This window comes from Dipodomys ordii, unplaced genomic scaffold, assembly GCF_000151885.1.
Source record: "Dipodomys ordii isolate 6190 unplaced genomic scaffold, Dord_2.0 Scaffold8, whole genome shotgun sequence".
NCBI lineage: Eukaryota > Metazoa > Chordata > Mammalia > Rodentia > Heteromyidae > Dipodomys > Dipodomys ordii.
Window position 1 is genome coordinate 3378716 of NW_012267224.1, and position 20029 is coordinate 3398744.

The 20029-nt window shown below is 41.3% G+C and overlaps 1 protein-coding gene across 2 annotated transcripts in view; it reads left to right on the forward strand.

Annotated features, from left to right (window-relative positions):
- The window catches only part of Cd38 (CD38 molecule), a 28619-nt gene that overhangs the window by 6562 nt on the left and 2028 nt on the right, over window positions 1-20029 (forward strand). For both annotated transcript variants that reach the window (XM_013009179.1, XM_013009180.1), the window contains 6 exons: window positions 10195-10324; window positions 10974-11109; window positions 12977-13059; window positions 15429-15502; window positions 17540-17632; window positions 17914-18000. In XM_013009179.1, the coding sequence (XP_012864633.1) occupies window positions 10195-10324; window positions 10974-11109; window positions 12977-13059; window positions 15429-15502; window positions 17540-17632; window positions 17914-18000 (603 nt within the window). The remainder of the gene's footprint in view (window positions 1-10194; window positions 10325-10973; window positions 11110-12976; window positions 13060-15428; window positions 15503-17539; window positions 17633-17913; window positions 18001-20029) is intronic.

The window sequence follows — 20029 nt, forward strand, 5'->3', positions numbered from 1 at the left end:
CTAGTTTCCTGGCGAGGAGTGGCCTTTGAATTAAGGAGGCAGACACTGGCGCATAGTATTTTGACTATAAGTTACTAGTGGCATAAAGCTTGTATCCTTAGGGCCAAAAGAACCATGAAGAATACGCAAACTTATTGGCCCCTACCCGCAATTTCAACACTTAGGGTGCTGGGAATGATGAGAGAGAAAAAACTGACACCTGAGGCCAGAGATGCAAGAATAAACAGAACAAGAAACTAACAATTTTGCTCCCTAAGTGACTGATTTTCTTCTAACTATAAAAATACCACATGGCCATTTTATAACATTTGTTAAACATTCAAAAAGAAGAAGAAGAAGCAGTGTAGGGCACTGGGGGCTCACACCTGTAATTCTAGCTACTCAAGAGGCTGAGGATCTGAGGATCGCGGTTTGAGGCCAGCCCAGGCAGAAAAGTCCAGGAGGCTCTTATCTCCAATTAATCACCAGAAAACCAGAAGTGGTGCTGTAGTTCAAGTGACAGAGAGCTAGCCTTCAGGGAAAAACTCAGGACAGTGCTAAAGCCCTGAATTCAAGCCCCATGAACACTACTACCACCAGCACCACCAAAAACAAGAAAAGAAAAACATACATGATGTAGAACATGTATTAAGAATTAACAGTTTGTGCAAAGCAAAGGATATGTCACTTAACCTTCCAAACTAGAATTCTAAAAGAAAAAAAAGAAAAACAAATTAGTGAAGCTTAAGGTTTTCAAGAGGAAGCTCTATCGCTGTGTGAATGGATAATTTCAGCATAAGAAGTTTTATCAACATAATTAAAATTTACTATACTGCTTTTTCTTAAAAAAAAAAAAAACCCAGCCGAGCTCTGGTTCCTGCTTCTACTGGAACGAGTCGGAGCAGCCGTGCTGTTGACAGTTTCTCTCCTACTTGAGTTTCAGTTGTTTTGAGGAAGCATTAGAAGTTCCTCCAAGGTTTGCTTTTCCTGGCCGCAATCTCTGTTTGCCTTGATAGTGTTCAAATGTTCCTTAGTTTATTCTGACTATCCAACAAGCACTATATTGAAGTTATTTCTCCCCTTGGTACTTCCTAAGTTAACTATAGTGAAATTCATAGTAACATTGATTATCTTGCAGGTAGCAGTATGAAGTAAGTTTCCTTATGCATTAAATTATTTGTAGCCATGCCTTAGGTTGGCCGAAACTCAATCTCCTTGGGAATTCTTCAAGGACAAAGACTGAAAACAAACTGCTAAAATGGGGAGAGATTAAAAACCACAAAGGAACATTTTATTTTATTTATTTATTTTGCTGGTTGTGGGGGTCTGAACTCTGGGCCTGGGTGCTGCCCCTCAGCTCTTCAGCTAAAGTGCTCTACCACTTGAGCCACAGCGCCACTTCTGGCTTTTTCTGCTTATGTGGTGCTGAGGATTCAAACCCAGGGCCTCATGCTTGCAAGGCAAGCACTCTACCACTGAGCCACCTTCTCAGCCCACAAAGGAACATTTGAAACTCAGAACAAAGTAAAGTGTGTTCATGTTTTAAGACTGCTGGGCACTGATTGCTCACACCTGTAATCCTAGCTATTCAGGAAGCTGAGATCTGAGGATCACAGTTTGAAACCAGCCAGGGCAGGAAAGTAGTATAATCTCCAATTATCCACCAGAAAAATGGAAGTGGTGATGTGGCTCAAAGTAGCAGAGTGCTAGCCTTGAGCAAAAAGAGTTCTGGGAGAGTGCCCAGGCCCTGGGTTCAAGACAGGCAACCAACCAAAAAAAAAAAAATATTTTTTTCCAAAGGCACTCTGGAACCCCAGAAAGTGAGTGGATCAACTTTACAGCTGAGAAGGACACATTCTATACTCAGCAAGTCTGAGAGAGGGTGCCCTCCTCCCTCCGATATTTCCATCACCCTCTTTGGTACTCTTCCACTTATATTCCTCATTTTTTAAAAAATTAAAAATGTCAACTTAGGACAATTTAAACACACTGAAATGTTCATTGACTATCGGATGCATTTATTCAACAACAGACAGACAACAGAACTTTGCTGGATTTGCTACATGTCTGTTTTCTTTCTGGTTTTTAAAGAAATACTACAGAATGGATAAATAAAAAAAAATACCCCTGCCCCAATTTCTTTTCTTCTTTTGGCAGAGGCAAATGGTTCTGTTTCTTTTATGTCTTTCTAGAAAACTCTCTGCTCATACAAACACACGTTCTTTTATTCCCACATGTCATCTCCCCCGTGTCTTATGTTCCCCACCCCTCATTTAACAACCTCTCTTTATTGTGGGCAAAGCTTGAACTCCTTCTCATGGTGAATAGTTTTCCCTTTTGATGAACTAGTGCTACTCAAGCAGACCTCCATACTGTTTCTATTCTTTTGCAATCTATTACAAATACTGCCATAGTAAAAATCCTTCAGTGTATGCTTACATACGTGTGAAAGAATCCTAGACATGGAGTTGCTAATTTAGTTTTGAAAAAAACATAAATGCCGCAGATTCTCTTCACGAGCAGTGAGTTTCTTTTCTCCCAGACACTGACATGTCCTCAAGGCTCTTGAAGGCCATGACCAGAAAGAATGTTACCTCGAGTTGCTTTTATTTGCATTCATATTAAATACGTTTGCTCTGTAGAATTAATTTTGGTTTTTTCCCAGTTCACAGTACTTGGATATTTCGGTGACTTTACTTTTTGAGATTTACCCATGACAAAATATGAGGTCTAGTTTATAAATTTTTACTGTGTCTACTGAAGGACCACAGCAGACTTCCATTAATACAGGTAGACGCTTGCGTTCCGAATTCAGCATGTGACTGTGTTCTGTGCTGACATTCTGAATGTGACTCTAATCTCTTATCAATTGCGTAGATTACAAATACTTTCCTAATCTCTGCTTGTGGTGCCCCTCGTCTTGCTGAAGATGTAATCATGTAACCATCGCTCTCTATAGCTGTGCATTTGTCACTGGGTTGGCAGGTGCGTACCGCTGCACGCAGCCATCGATTGAGATGGAGTCTTCTGCAATTTTATTTCCCAGCTGGCTTTGAAGTTAGATCGTTTGACTTCTGTCTCTCCTGTAACTTGGATTACAGGCTTGAGCTACTACACTGGCTCTATTGTAACTTGGATTACAGCCTTGAGTTACCACACTTGGCTCTAAGTTGTAGATGGCACCATAATTGGGATGTGGTCTATGCCAAAGGGGCATGTGCTGAAAGCTTGATTTCTAGTGTGGTGATGTGAGAGCTGGCAGAGACTCATGGGAGGTGATTAGGTCATGTGGGATGGTGCTCTTGGAAGGTACTAATGCTGGGCTCACAGTGAGCTGGTTCCCATGAATGGATTATTATAAAAACAACATCCACACTCTCTGGATTCTGCTCTCAACCTACAATACCTTCCATGTGAAAAATCAAGTTATAGCTTATGAATAGAAATGTACTTTTAAAATTCATATTTTTAACATTGGGGAATTTGCATGAGAAACCTGAGAACTAGTTTTTAGCGAGTCCAAGAATTCAAGGAGGGGGTTATAAATGATGGTCAAAATATAAAATGATGTTAAGCAAAATGAACCCCAAGATAGGAACACAAATGGTTTTATCTTTTGCTATTGCTTTTAATGTATTTATAAGGTACTATGTGATTTTTTTGGTTTCTTTTATATGTTCTTCCCTCATAGTATAAACCCTGTTGTTACTGTATTTGATGTCAGTGCCCTGAATCCTGTGTATGCATTTTTCTAATTTGGAGAGGGGAAGGGAAATAACAAAATGCTGAAATAAGGATACAAGGCGACCCATTGTAACAATGAGAGGTACAAGACACTATGTAGAAAGCGAACTTTGCAACTTGGAGGGGGTGGGGAGGGAGGAGTTGGGGAGGTGTGGAGGGAAAGGATGGTAGGGGAAAAACAAAGGAGGAGGTAACAATACTCGATAAGAAATGGACTCTTTACCTTACTCATGTAACTATAACCCCTGTACAGTATCTTTACAATAAAAATATTAAAAATGATGGTTAAAGAATCCTCCAACTTAAACTTTCTCTTGATAATTTGTTTTGCATTACCTTTTCAGGAAAACTTGCATCCAAACCAATGATTAGTAAGGGATTAACTTAATATCCTAAGAGTAGACATGCTAAGTCTTGAAATGGGGATAAAAGACAGGACATGAAAAACTAATGATTATTGCTTTTTTAATGACACACTTCTAATACGTTTAAACATGAGCAGGGTTCCCTAAGCTCTTTCCCCAAATACTTTATTTCAACATTAGGCCTCCCCCTCTCTACTGCATTTGGAAATTTACAACAGCTCTTGGCATGACTTCCTGACTAATTGGAATGACCCGGTATCAATCTGCATTTGCCTTGACCAATCAGGAGCATTTGTCTGCATTTTCTTTGACCAATCACGAACATCTGTCATGGCCAATCACTTCCTCATTTGGCTTTCAACACAATCCATTCTTCTGCTCCTGGTCCTAATCCCTCGCCTAAGTTTTGGTGTGTTTCTTCTGCCATGTTTTGTGTTAGAGTGCCTCAAATCTCAAGCCTCATTTAACTACGCCTCTTTGTGCTGTGAACATTGATCTCCTGTGGTCTCATGGTCTTTCCTTCTTAGCTTTAAAATCATGTACTTTTATAGCACAGCTTCTCTTGGATGTCCAGTAGGTATTTTACATTTAGTATGTTCAAATAGAACCCTGGCCAGTGTCTTCCAGCTGAAGGAACGCTATCCTTCCAGTGTCTCAGGCCTCACTCAGTGGAATTATCCATGACTTGTTATTTTTTCTAACACTGTATACTCAGTCCATCAGGAGATTCACAATGAACCTAAGTTCCATCACTTTTCTCCATCTCTACCTCCATCATGCTGCTCCAAAGCATTGTCTGCCCTTGCCCAGATGACTGACCTGCCCGTTTGAGATTTAAGTAGAACATGTGCTTACTGTGCTCAGAAGCCTCTATGCTCCTCACTTCATCTGACGTAGAAGTCAAATTCCTTATCATGACTTCTGAAGCTCTGCCCAGGGGACTTCTTTACTTTTCTGACTTCATTTCCATCGACTCTTGCTGGTGTACTCTGCCCCAGGTCCCCTGATTTCTTTGCTGTTTCCTCAGCTTGCTGTGCATTGGGGATCATGGGATACTTGTTCCTCCGGTCCTGACTGGAGTTCTCTTGGCTATTTGTATGCTTAAGTCCCTTGCTTCCTTTGAATCTTTGCTTATTGTCACCTGCTGTCACCACTTCATTTAACTCTGAATGTTACCACCTCCTCCAACATTACTCCTGACCTTTTGTTCCTAGTCAGTTTTTCTCCCATTTCAGCTAGATCCTATAAATTTCAAGTATACTCTGTACATAACCATTACATTTATTGTTTATTGTTAGTCTTGCTGTAGTAGAAAGTATGCTTTCACAAAGACATCTATGGCTGTTTTGTTCTTGGGTAGATCCCGTGTGTTTACAAATATACATAATATATATTCAATGAATAATTGTTGGATTAATGAAAGAAGGAATGCTTTTTAAATATCTAATGATAGTAAAATTGATTGTTATTTAAATGATTGTTAAAGTAATTATGGTATTTAATAATGTCTAATTATTAAGTTGTGATAAAAGACATCAAACTATAATTAAGAGTACTTAGAGAATTCGATCAAAGTTTGAGGTATGGCCAAAGTTATAGTCAGAAGTAGATTTTTATTTTTAAATCCTTTCATTATTAAATGATGTGCAGAAGTAGGAGAAATAAGGACTCATTTGTCAAAGACAAGGAAAAGACAACAATAAAGCTCTAAGAATGAGGAGGGTTGGAAGGAAAAAACTAATCGAGTATGAAGGAAGGGGTGACATTGTCCAGGAAGAAATGTACTCCTTACCTGACTTATGAAACAGTAACCCCTCTGAACATTACCTTTATAATAATGGTGAGAAAAAGTAAAAAAAGAAAAGTATATTAAGTAATATATGCATAAAATATAGCCATGAAGAAAAATTTTAAAAAACATCTGAGAATGGAATCAATAAGGATCAAAAGTAAATTGGTGAATTCTAAATATGTGTAGAATTACCACGCACATTTTCATAATTTGTTTGTATTCAAAAGCATTAATGGCTTGTTTTAGTTGTCATCATTCTCCTTTTCTCTGAATATTTTTATTATTTCTATGTACTTTGTACAAAGGAGTTGTGATTCACCAAAGCAGTTTATGCATACATCTCGATCAACGCCACCCCTCTTCAATAAGAAAGAATGCTTTCTCAACATTCCTTCTGATTTTGAAGACCTTAGGAATCTTGCTTCAGCGACTCTTTCTAGTCACTCACTTTTCCCACAAGGGGGCAATCTTTACTTTTAATACAGGCTCCGAGAGCCTCAATTTGAGAATGAAATACCACAATTAACCTACCTGCTTGTTTTCCTTGAGCAGAGTCCCTGCAGAAGTTGGGGTGGGGGTGGGGCGAGAGGGAGGGTAGATCTATCCCTCCCCCTGCAGATGTGCAGATTCTTGGGAGCTTGGATTTGGGAGGTGATATGGTTCATGGTGGTGGTGTTTACCGATGAGAACTTGGAAACATGGTTATTTGGGGGAATGGTATCAAGTCCAGAGAACAAAAACCAGCACAAGAGTTCTGACATTTCATGCAGGCTGACAATGTAAAAAAAAAATCTATGTTTAATGGCCAAATGTGTTTAATGATCAAATATATCAGAAGCAGATGCTTCTCACTGCTGGGCATAAGATTTTTTATCCCCCTCATTTTATCTCAGCTTGTGGGAACACCTGTGCCCTGTTCTGAACTTGAACTTCTGAGATCTAGGGGGACCATAATTCCCTGCAGGGTTTTGCTTTATTTCTGCTGGAACCCACTCAATTCTGAGGCTAGGCCTCTGCCTTTCAATTTCCTGTGGGAGGCAGCATTGTCTAACAATAGAAGGCAGCACTGGCAATGAGCTCGTTGTTTGGCCTTGGGCAAAGTAGTACACTGCTCTGAGCCTCAGAGTTTTGGCACTTAGCACAGAGTCTGACATGTGGAAAGCATAGTATGGCAGTCATCTCTCTCATTCTCCTTCTAAGTCTACCTCTGACCACCAGAAGTCAGGCTGCCTTGGATAAATCAGAGGAAAGGGTAGGGGTGAGAGGTGAGCTAGCGGAATTAATGATGGTAGACAGGACGGGTGGGAGTCCTGGGTCCACTGCCAGGAGCAGAGTGTAGGAAAGGAGAGAGCATGCCATTTACCTTTAATCCCGACCCTTGGGCCAGCCAACCATGAGAACTTTCTTGCCAACAGCCTGTCTGGGCTGTTTCTGCCAAGCCAATACACAGATGAAGGCATCACACTCATCACAGACCTTTTGATTCTTTGATGTCTCATTCATGATTGGTCATTGCTGTCCATTTCCTCACCTGTGACCACTAGGAACACACTGTCATTGAACAAGGTGCATCGATTGCTCTCACAAGAAGGAAGGACACACCATACGGAGTTCCAAGGTCAGGAGAGATTTCCAGGTGACTTAGAAAATTTGGCTTGTCTTGGAGATTTGCGGACGATTCAAGGAGGCTGGTGTGGCCTGCTCATTTTCCAGAAGCAAAGGGTGCGGGTGCACTTCTAAAATACAAGATCTTCCACCAGGTTGGAAGAATGAGGATGGAAGTTGTAATAATAGGTGAAGTAGTGGTCATTCCTATCAGCTTGGATAGAAGGCAGTTTGCTTGGTCATTTCCTTGTGATGTGGATGTCTTTGTGTTCACATCACAGTCCACTGAGGTCACATGGCTCTGTCTGATGTTTGTGTCAAATAAAGAAACTTAAGACTCAGACCCAGGCCAGCTCTGAAGGTAAGAGCCACGGCCTTTCTTTATCACCAACAGCTTGTGCATTTGATATCTATGGGAGAGGAAGCCAAAACATCTGGCCTGTGATCATTTCTCTGGATTAGGAAATCAGAGTCTCCTGAGAGAGAGAGAGAAAAGAAAGCTGAACAGTGGTACAATCCACGACATGTGACCCTCAAAATGCATAATGACACAATGAAGGACTTAAACAATCGCTCAATAAAACAACAAAATTTGTTAGTGACACAAAGGGACAGACGTTTTAAGAAGTAGGCCGATGCCATTTTTAAAAACATATTATTATTTCTCTCCTCCAATTGCAAACTCAAAAGTAGAAATGATAGGCAGTATGTCCTTTCTTTTTTATTGGCAAAGACATTAAAGGGCCTTATGTTAGGAAAAACCTGAATTTCTTTAAAGATCTCATAGAGCCAGAAGTTCATGTACGGGGAGATTGAACTGGCTGCGACTCATAATAAGAGCTGTTGAGCATTTTCACGGACCACCAGAAGGAAACATGTTTTCTTTTGACAGGAAATCACTTGAGGATAACCAGGTCTTATAGTCTTACAAGGAAAGAATTGTACCTGACTAGTTCAGGTGCAATGATGTTGTCTTCATATTTGTTTGTCTAACTGCAGCAGATATCTCTGTATTAGGTGTAAATGCTGGTGGGGACACTCCAGCTGGGGAGTCCTGGGTAAGTTATTTGGGTTTCTGAGTTTATAGGTAAAATATACACAACCACAATAGGGTTGTGTGTGACTAAGAAGCCAATGAGAGCTGGGCACTGGTAGCTCATGTCGGTATTCCTAGTTACTCAGAGACAGATCTGAGGACTGAGGCTCAAAGACAGCCCAGCAAAGTCTAAGAGACTCTAACCTTCAATTAACTACCCTAAATAACTGGAAGTAGAGGTTTGGCTCAAGGGGTAAAGTGCTAGCCTGGAGCATAGAAGCTCTGGGACAGTGCCCACGAACTGAGTTCAAGCCCCAGGAATGGCATACAAAGAAGAAGCTGATGACATGCTTGAAAAACATTTAGCAAGATGCCCTCTTGAGAAGTGCCCCCTGAATGTTCATTGTTGTGATTGTTGCGATCATTGCACTGACTGGAGATCGACGTCTACAGTAGGAGAGATGGCCATCTAGCAGGAACCAGGATCTCTTCTGATTTCATTTAAGTGCTCAGTAAAGCTATTAAATGACTGGTTGCCTAATGCTGGGATTGTATAGCCCTAGGCTTGTCACACTTGTCACACTTCCTCACCGAACTGAACTTCCTGTTCAGCCCCATTCCTGAAAGGGCTTAATTAGAGATACTTGTCAGGGCTACTAAGTGACCATTGGGAGTCTTTGGGAGAACTTTGGAACACATTACCAGTTTTACCCCCTGCCCCTTCCTATTCTGACTTGGTTGGTCTGCAGCTGGGCACGGTGAGCTCTGCAGCTGACCCTCTGTCGTGCTATTGCTGAGGACCTCTAGGCCAGGTCACCTCCAAGGGCATTGCTGGCTCAGGTGCCAAAGGCATCCGCCCAGCGCGAGCCCTGGGGACAGCCACCGGGCTCCCAGCTGTCACCTCACAGTCGGCTCCCACTCATCAGGAAGGCTTCTAGTTTTGGAATGAAAAGAATTTGAAGAAAAAAAATAGGTTGAGCATCCATAGTTTTTTTTTTTATTGGCATATAGTAAATTAGTCATAGAAAGGAGTTTCATCCTGATATTTTCATGTAAGCATATAATGAACTTTGATCATATGTACCCCACCATTCAGTTATTTACTTATTCATTTTCTTTCTTCCTTCTTCTCTTCTCTTCCTCCATTCTTTCTTTTTTCCCTTCCTTCCTTCTTTCCTTCCTTCCTTTCTTTTTTCTTTCTTTCTTTCCCTCCTTTCTCCCTCCCTCCCTCCCTCCTTCCCTTCTTTCCTTCTTTCCTTCCTTCCTTTCCTTCCTTCCTTCCTTCCTTCCTTCCTTCCTTCCTTCCTTCCTTCCTTCCTTGTATTGGGGTTTGAGTTTAAGGCTTCATGTTTGGTAGGCAGATATTCTGTCACTTAAATAGCAGTATTAATAGCCTCAATCCCTGGCATCAGACAGACACAGATTGAATCTTGCTCTATCTTTTTGTCAACTGTGTGAACTTGAGAAGGTCATCCACATTTCCTCTAGCTTGGGTAGGGCCCTAATTCCAACCTCATATAAGCAGGTTGTATACATCAGATGCGAGGCACCAGGCACCTAACTGGTGCTTCCCAAAAGAAGTTTGGTTATTATTTGGTTAGTTATACTCCACTGATACTTTGTAGTTTGTCTATATTTTGTTTTATTTTTATTTCCCCTGTTATATCTTACAGAAGCACAGACTGCGTCAGGATAATGAAAACATTCAAAAGTGCATTTATTTCAAAGCATCCTTGCAACATCACAGAGGAAGACTATCAACCACTAATTGAGTTGGATACTCAAACTTTACCCTGCGACAAGGTAGATAGGGAAATGTATTGATTTAAAAACAGGAGATAAAAGCCAGAGAGAAGAAATAATGACCAAATTTTGATTAAGATGAAGAGCACAATGTAGGCATTGAGTAGTAGTGATTGTGGTTGGCGGGGATGGAGTTTGTTGGGCTTTGGGAAGCTAGAATCACGTCAGGGTTTAGGAGATTTGGGAAAAGAGAGTAGAAATGTAATGGGGACACAGGAAAAGTAAAAGAGATTGGCCCCCAAAATCAGGTAAAACAAAACATAATACTAATGCCAATTCCCACAGAAAAACAAAAGCAACCCAACTTTATGTAATTACGAAATGTCCCTGGTCTCTGATAATAAATAAATAAATAAACTAGTATAGTAACAATGTTCATCTGCACTTGGGTGCTTTTTATTAGTTTTATTTCTATATATTTTGCTCAAGTAGTAGAACACTAGCTTGTGGGCAAAAGCTCAGTAGGAGCTTGAAACTCTCAGTCAAGCCCAGTACCAGCACATACATGCACACACCACAAAGTTACTAATGCAGATAAAAACCCTTACCTCCTTGCCTCTACTGCAGGCCATTTACTCTGATAAGTTTTTCTTTACTGTTCTTTCTGCTAAAATCACTTCTGCAAGCGTTTTCATGAATTCTTTTCCAGTTTGTCTTTTGGAGCAAATCCGGTGACCTGGCTCATCAGTATACAAGGATCCAGCAGGAAATGTTCACCCTGGAGGACACGTTTCTGGGCTACTTGGCTGATGGACTCTCATGGTGTGGTGACCCCAACACTTATGGTAAGTGCCCTTGAGGGCCAGTGCGGTTCCCAGGAGGTCCCCAAGAGGGAGAAGATGTCTGTTGGCCCTCAGATCCTTATCTGATATGGAAAAAGACTTGGATCACAGGGTAAGAGATTAGCACAATGTTCTTCAGCAAGCACAGCAAAAAACACAGCACATGCCATAGATAGGTTAGGCACCGAGTAGAAAGCAATGAGTCTTCCTAACATCAGGGATATGTTTGCTAAAACAAAGTAGGTCAGGGGCTTAGTTTAAACCTTTGGATTAGTGCTCCTCTTTTTTTCTTCTTCTTTTACCATTGTGGGGCTTGAACTCAGGGCCTAGACACTGACCCTGAGCTTTTTCACTCTACCAAGTTGATCCACAGCTCTACTTCTTGTTTTCTGATGATTAATTGAAGATAAGAGTCTCATAGACTTTCCTGCCCAGGATGGCTTTGAACCTTGATCCTCAGATCTCAGCTTCCTGAGTAGCTAGGATTACAGGTGTGAGCCACTAGTGCCTAGCTAGTGCTCCTTTGTTCTGATCACCTATTATACTCAGCCATTTTTGTTATTACATGTGTCGACATCAGTTTGGCCCAGAAATATTAAATCTGGATAGTTTTGCTGAGTCTGAGTCTTGGAGATACAGATGTCTGTTCTCCTGAGCATTCCTTTGATCAAAGGGTGATTTAACCAGATGTTTTCCCATAAAATATTAGTTGAGAATGTGATTATCCAGAGAACAGGACAAATTATTATGACACACACAAGGTGAAAGATAGCTGTTCTGGCATGATAGCCTAGGGGGTAGGTGGAGTAGCTAAAAGAAAAATGCATGCATGTTTATGACCAACTGGTCCATAAGTATTTCTACTTAGCTGTTGTGCTTTCTGGCTGGGACCATTGCAGTATCTTGCTAATCATTCTCTACTCATTCAGATCAGCTTCCATTTAAAAACCACAGTGCCATCTGTGAAATGAAAACATAGTTCTATCCACTTGCTACCTAAGACTTTCAAAGCATTCTTTGGACTCTTGAGTAATGTCTAAATTCCTTGGCCTAGCCTGGCCTCTGTTTTTCACAAGTCTATTCTAGAATCACTGATCTAAGCACATCAGGCTGTCTCAAAATTCTCCTATGCATGTACTCTGCTTGGAGTATCCCCCTGTTTCTAGTCAGTAGGAAGAAGATCCCTATTTCTTCTTTAAGACAAATTTCAATATCTGCCTTCCCCGACGAAACTACACAGTGCCCCCAACCCAAGCTGATCTTTCTGTCATTTGTTTTCATTTCATCAAGTACTTAACTTCTAAAAGAAGACCCCCATCTAACCGTGTCCCTCAGGACATAGCACTCAATAAACGTTTGTACATGAAAGCAGAGCACCATGGGAGAAGTAATGCAAAACCTATGTGTTCACACTCTAAGTCTTCTCTCTCACTGAGCTCTGAGCCTGTGTTGATGAGGCTGAGTGTGTATAGAGCCTCTGAAACCATCTGAACCCAAGGATGTCTGGGGGCAGAGAAGGAAACTCCCCATAGAGAAGTATTGCCAGGAATATGCTCTATTGCTCTGATCTCAAGTGTAGTTCTTCTTGGACATGGGGACTTTTGATCAAGTGAACTGCCATTTCCCAGAATGATGACTCAAAAAAACCCTCTGCCTGTATCCTGTCTGTGTGGAGGGTAAAGCAAGGACTTGGAAGGGTTTCAGGGGACACTTACTTGAATTGGGCTGAGATGTGTCCATTCTCCAGCCTCCATCTTGGCAGCAATGCTGTTGGAAAATGGTTTCAACTGTAATTGAACAGCCAAGGATGAATAGAACATAATGATATGCTCTCCCATTTTAGTTATTTTCCATAAACTATGTCTTTTAGAAATGAATGAGCACTCTTGCCCAAACTGGAGAGATTGCCCTAACAACCCCAAGTCGGTATTCTGGAAAGTCATGTCTAGGAAGGTAAGTACTCAGCAGTAAAAATTCTAGAATTCTGAGAGTAAAGAAGGAAATGTGCTATTCAGTCAGATATTGAAACACACACACACACACACACACACACACACACACACACACACACACACACTTCTCAGATCATAAGTCCTTTATCCTAAGTAAAACTATAGGATACTTCCCAAGGAAAAGATTGAAAAGTCAGAAGGTTTCTACATATAATTTTAGAGCATCTGCAGGGGCTCTGTGGGGTCCAGTTGAAGAGTTCTTATCTTGACCCATGCCTTTTGGCTATGGCTGCCAGAAAGCTGGGGCTTGGTCTAATCCTCTGCATCAGGTATTAATTAAATTCCTAGAATAAGGTAAAAGCCTATATTTATAGATCACTTCCTGTGTGCTCAGATCCACACAGATTAAGAACTTCCATCCAACTGGATGCTGGTGGCTCATGTCTATAATCCTAGTTTCACAGGAGGTAGAGATAGGGAATATAGGAATTCAAGGACAGCTGGGGTAAAAAGTTTTCAAGACTCCCTCTCAACAGAAACAGCTGCATATGGTTGTATGCTCCTGGCTATCCCAGCTACAGTGAGAAGCATAAATAGGGGAATCATGATTCAGGCTGACCTGAGCAAAATGCAAGATCTTATCTGAAAAATAACCAGAGCAAAGAAACCCCAAAGAGATGGGGGAAAGGGGACTAGAGGCATGCTCAAGCAGAAGAATGTCTTCCTACCAAGCACAAAGCCTTTAGTTCAAACTCCAGTACCGTGGATGAATGGATAAACAGATAGACAGACAGATGGAACATCCATCCTGCTGACATTGCTATGAAGTGCTGAGTATTATGCCCATTTTATAGATGACAAAATGGCAAATAAGCCATCTTCTAAATGTGCAAAGTTAACAAATAGCAGACACGAGAGTATATTCCAAGTTGTCCGACTCAGAACCAGAATCGAGAAATGCACGTCAGAACCCTCACCCACTATCCACATCTGACTTCACTGGAGGCAGCCTCTGCATATTTATCCATCTCACAAATTGCTGTTTGTAAGTATTCAAGGAATGGCTTCTTTAAAAGTAGACTTTTTTAAGAAAAGGAATGAAAGAATTAAGAAAGAAGGGAAAAGATCAGGAAAAAAGAGGGAAGGTGAAAAAGATACTAATTATGAATCTTTTTTGGGGGGGTTCCGGTTGTGGGGCCTGAACTCTGGGCCTGGGCGCTGTCCCCCAACTCTTCAGCTCAAGGCTAGGGCTCTACCACTTGAGCCACAGCACCACTTCTGGCTTTTTTCTTTTTGCTTATGTAGTGTTGAGGAATCGAACCCAGGGCCTCAGACATGCAAGGCAAGCGCTCTACCACTGAGCCACCTTCCCAGCCCCTAATTATGAATCTTTAGAGTTACTCTTGGACAGCTGAGGAGTGGAGGCGTGTGTGTGCTATAATCCCTATGTGCTGCTATAACAAAACACCTAAGAGTAAAGAATTTATAAAGGGCATACCTGTATTTTTTTTTTCTCACCAAGATGCAGGCTTGAAGGTCAAGCGTCCAGCAGATTTCAGTGCCTAGTGGCAGGAGCTCTCTGCTTCCAAGATGGCGACTCTCTGCTGGGTTCCCAACATGGCGGAAGGCACAAGAGCAAACTATGCCTGGCTAGTTCCCTGGAGCCTCTCGTAGGAGTACGAGTCCCATTTTGAGGGCCGAGCCCCTACGACCTCATGCCACACACTGGACCTTAGTTCCCGACTTGTGACTTGGAGGGAGGTGTGAGCAGAGGAATACTTGTATTCAAACTATGGTAGTGGATTTGTCACATTTCATGCTTGGCTGGCCCAGGAGGTGCCTTCTTTGTCATTTCTAGCCAGGCTTCTCAGTAGATGTTATGAGAAGGAACAAAACTAAGATTCCTAGATTAAGTGACTCAGATATTGGAGCCTACTGTCTAACCTAGGTCTGCCTGATTCCAAAGTTACTTTCTTTAATTCATTTCTAAAGATCTGTTTATTGATCTCTCTTTGAAGGGGCACATTTGATCTTCTTTAATTCCCTATTGGCACCTAGCTAAATTCTGCTTTAAGGTGATTCAAATAAACCTTGGCCTGTCGAAGCAGGGAACTGGCCTAGGATTTGAGCAGATTCCTTAATCATTTGGACCTTCAGACTCTTTGTTTGTCCGGAGATCAGGACTTTGCTGTTTGAAAGGGTTATTGCTACATTTAAATTCAAATACCACCCTCCTGTTGAGTAACTTAGTATTTATTCATTTATTTGTTGAGGGCCTGCCCTGTGTTAGGAAAAATGATAGGGAATGATGTTGTTTGTACACTAAAGAGTAACAGTGTGTATCTTTGTTCTTTCTTTTTTCTTCTTTAGTTTGCAGAAGCTGCCTGTGGTGTGGTCCAGGTGATGCTCAATGGTTCCATCATTAGTCCCTTTGACAAAAGCAGGTATTTCTTTTTTTCTTTCCTGTGTGCAAAGGTTATCATAGCCTCCTGTTGAATAGTTCATCCCTCAAGCTTTGGGCTAAAGTGGTAAAAATCTTGTATTCTCTGGAGAGATTTATCTTCTTGGGTCAATGCTGTGGGCAGATTTCTCTTTTGTCTAAAACCTCTAATGTTCCCAATGGCCATCACACTGTTTCTAACCACTGCTCTTGTGTTTTCAAGGTCTAGTATAATTTTCTCAGCATTCTTTCTTTCTCATTACCTTGCAGCCTTCCATTTTCCATGTTGGTTCGTGCTGTTTGCCCATGTGACCTGCCTGCCCTGCCCTCTTCTCCCTGTCTAATTCTCACTATCCAGCAATATCTGCCTGACTTTCCTTTCCTTTATGAAGAGTGTGACTCCAATTCAGCAATAAAACTACCATTGGGACCTAAAAGAACCTTTGGGCATGGTCTCTTGGCAGTACATTGTGAGCATTATGTAGTATTCTGGCTACTATTCTGATCTGTCATGGGGCTTGAACTCCGGGCCTGGGTGCTGTCCCTCAGCTCAAGGCAAGTGCTCTACTGTTGGGTCTTTGTCCGTCTTTGGAGGGACGGGTCCGAGGAGAGGTAAGCGCCAAGTGAAGTGCGGCCACTCGCCCGTTCCTCAGACAGCAGTGGAGTCAAGTCAAGCAGGAACTCGTTTATTAACAGGGAGCATCCCCTTTTTAAAGCAAAAGACTGCGTGGGAGGAGAGGAAATGGAACCAACCAATCACTGAAAGGCCACACCTTAACATGCACCTAAACTTCCATGAGTTGTTGACACACTGAACCTAAACAAATCCGGCTCTGCCCACTCAACTTCCTCTCAGGGCCATCTTTGCTACCCCCCATACTCTACCACTTGAGTCACAGAGCTACTTCTGATTTTCTGAGTGGTTTATTGGAGATAAGGGTCTCATGGACTTACCTTCCTGGGCTGGCTTTGAACCACATCTAGAGCTTTTTATATAATCTGTGTGACCTAGGCACTGGCCTAAGATGAGTCCCCATGCTGGTGCTTAAAGAAGCGATGCTATCTGCAAATTCACTGGAAACACGTATAAAAAAGGCTGTGCTCTATACCTAACTAATCAATGAGTATTACCTACTATTTCTCATTTAATCCTCAAGTCTGAATCTTCCTTCCAGAATCATCTCTGACTTCTTTCTACACTTACAGATTTTTTCCATTGATTATCTTTTGGCTTTTGCTCTCTAATTTTTTTTTTTTACAATAAGAATGATCAAGAGCTAGAAGCATGTGTTTGCTCTGGTCAGTGTAAAGTGGTTTTTCCTTTTTCTGTTTTAACATTTTGGTTAATTTCCCAAAGAAACATTGGCTCATGACTTCCTTTTTCTTTTCTTTTCTCCTTCTTTCTTTCTTTCCCCCCTTTTTTGTAGTTGTGGGCCTAGGCACTGTCCTTAAGCGAGCACTCTATCACTTTGAGCCACAATGCCACTTCCTTGACCCCCTTTTTCTATGGGCCTTTTAGTAAAATCATGAGCACTCCAGAATTTTATAATCTGATATTAAGGTTCTAAGTACTGAATCCAGGGAGGGAACTGTCAGAGACTGACAGGAGAGAGTTTAGAAACGGGAATCATTATCTTTCAAAGTAGGGCTTCTCAGATGGCTACAAATTTGTGCACTTCCTGAGGGCTTCATGTTCATACATAGTTGTAGGTTGAGTCTGGGACGTTCTTTCTTGTTCCCTGATTATGCTATTATTTGAACATTGCTCGAGGAGCAAATGGATTTTTTAAAACACCAGTAGCAATATACAGTTCAAAATCTTATCTTAGAAATACAAATCTTCAAAATCTGGTCTTTGCTAGCTAAGGGTCATATTGAATGAGAGAAGGCATCTATCTCTCAGACCATTGGTGGGTTGGCTCTACGGGGTAGGTACTAACCTAACCAATGGTGTCCAGCCTGCTCCCTGTAGATGAAAAGGATGAATGTCACCCCACCTTTTTCCTTGGGCCTGGCAATGGTCTTATTTGTTCTATTTCAGCACATTTGGAGGTGTGGAAATGCCTCGTTTTAACCCAAAGAAGGTTCGTAAACTACAAGCCTGGGTAATGCACGACATTGGAGGACTTTCCAGGTAACTCTTACTGCATTTTGTGCAAACCAGCACGCAAAATAGTGGAAACAGATTGATTGGCTCTGGACATGAATAGACCTTGCTCTCCCTTGAGCCCTTTCCCATCAACCTCTTCACTTCACATCCCTGCTGAGAGTTGAGAGCTCTTACGGGTATCCATTTGCTTTACCTCTTTATCCCACGGCTTTGCCCAACGCCTGCTATGTAGAAGAAACTAAGAGATGGGGGGGGGAGTATTTGAGAGATTGTGTTATTTTAATATTTTCTTCTTTCTTCCCCAGTGACTCATGTTCAAATCCTTCCATAAATGAGCTGAAGAAGATTGCAGATCAAAAGCAAATTCCATTTGTGTGCCATAACGACTACAGGTGGGTGATTTCGTCTTGAGGAAACAGCTGTCTTTTCATATAAAGTCATTTCATCACTTTAGGAGATCTCTGAGCTCTGAGGCCTGTGAGAATCTTGATGGTGACCTCATATGGTGATATCTGGTGATCTCTGTTCCTCCTCCAGGCCTAGCTTGGAAAGTTTTACTTGCTACTGACCTTCACCTGGCCACCTCTCCCTCCCATCCTCCGCTTTCCCTTTCACTACAAGCAATGGTCTTGCTGGAAATGGTCTAGCCCTTGAGGGCCCTATTTTCAGAGTGAGTGACCTGTCTGAGGACTGACACCTACTAGGTTTTAGGGGAACAGAGCATGTTTGGTCAAGACATTTCTCCCAAGTTGTAAAACACTTGTGACTGAGCATAAATTTGCATGTGAAATTTCCTCAGATCCAGATATAGATGCCTAAGCTTGGTAAATGTCCACATTGCAGTCTAACGAGAATTATCTTGTTTGTTTGTTGTTGTTGTTGTTTTGGCTGGTCCCAGGGCTTGAATTCAGGGCACTGTCTCTGATTTTCTTTTGGTCAAGGCTAGTGCACTAACACTTGAGCCAGAATTCGATTTCTAGCTTTTTTCTGAGTGGCTTATTAGAAATTAGAGTCTCACAGACTTTCTTGCCTGGGCTGGCATTGAACCTTGATCCCCACTCAGATCTCAGCCTCCTGAGTCGCTAGGATAACAGATGTGGGCCATCAGTACCTGACAAGATTTATCTTTTTTAAATTAAAAAACATAAAATCATTAAAAAATTTCCAGCCCTCTGTGTTTGCTGGAGAAAAATTAAAATGACTCATAGATAATTATTTTAAAATGTACTTATAACTGCTTTCAAAAGAGGGATGTCTTCATTCATCTTTCAGTAGTTATGGACAGGAATATAGAGAGGGATACATTGCTAGTAGCATTTTTGGGGAGTTTTCCCCCCATATGCAATAGCAATAGCATAGAATAAGATAAGAAAAAAGTTTTTAAAGAACATAGACATGGAAGTGTTGGGAGAATTCTTCATGTCTCTTCAGGTCACCAAAGATAGACTGAAGGAACTTTCACTGCTGATTTTCCAAGTGGCCTAAATTTCCCATCAGTCAGCTAAGTCATCTGGAAACTACCAGAAAAATCACAAAAGCATGCCATTGTTAAATAAGGAAGTGAAGAGCAAAGGGGCATTTATAAAGAAATCTTGTAGACATCTGAGCTATCTAAGTGATTCCAAGATGTTCTTCACAGACAAAATGGTATACAGGGAATCTAGGAGAAGGCTGGAAATATAGATGATTTTGCATCTTCAGAACTTATCTGTCTTCTTGTCTCATATTAAACACTTTCGTTTCTCTCATTAATGGCTAGAAGTCCTTTCTGTATATTAGAAAGTATCAACTACCCTAATCTGTGCTTCAGATAAGTTCATCCATTCTCCATCGGAAGAATACATATGACTAGCTTCCATGTAGACTTGTATAGACCATGGCCCATTTGAAAGCCATTTGATATCATCTGAAGCATCAAATCTGAGACCTTAAACTTGTGGGTCATATTTGGAATCACCGTTTTCTCCAAACTAAGAAGACTGGTATATTCAACATAACTCCTTGAAGTACGGATACACTGTGCATCTAAGATCCGTGTGACTTTGTTGGAGGGTTTGTCTCTAGAAAACCCCAAACTGACTATAGCCAACTTTTGTCTACAGGTTTTGGTATGATTATTTAATAAGCAGAAGCAGAAATTATGTTGATCTAGGTTAGGCTTCTCAATGATTCTAATACTACTCCTGTAGCAAATTCCATACTACTAATATCTGGCTAAATGTCCTTTAAGAATTATCCTTTCTTTCTGTGCATACTCATTGTCTTGATAGAAGAATACAGAATTCGTTTTTTTAAATTTTTTTGTGAAAATACTGTACAGAGGGGTTACAATTACATGGGCAAAATAATGAGTACATTTCTTATCAAGCATTATAGCCTCCTCCTTTGTTTCCCCTTCCTATCCCTTCCCATCCTCTCCCC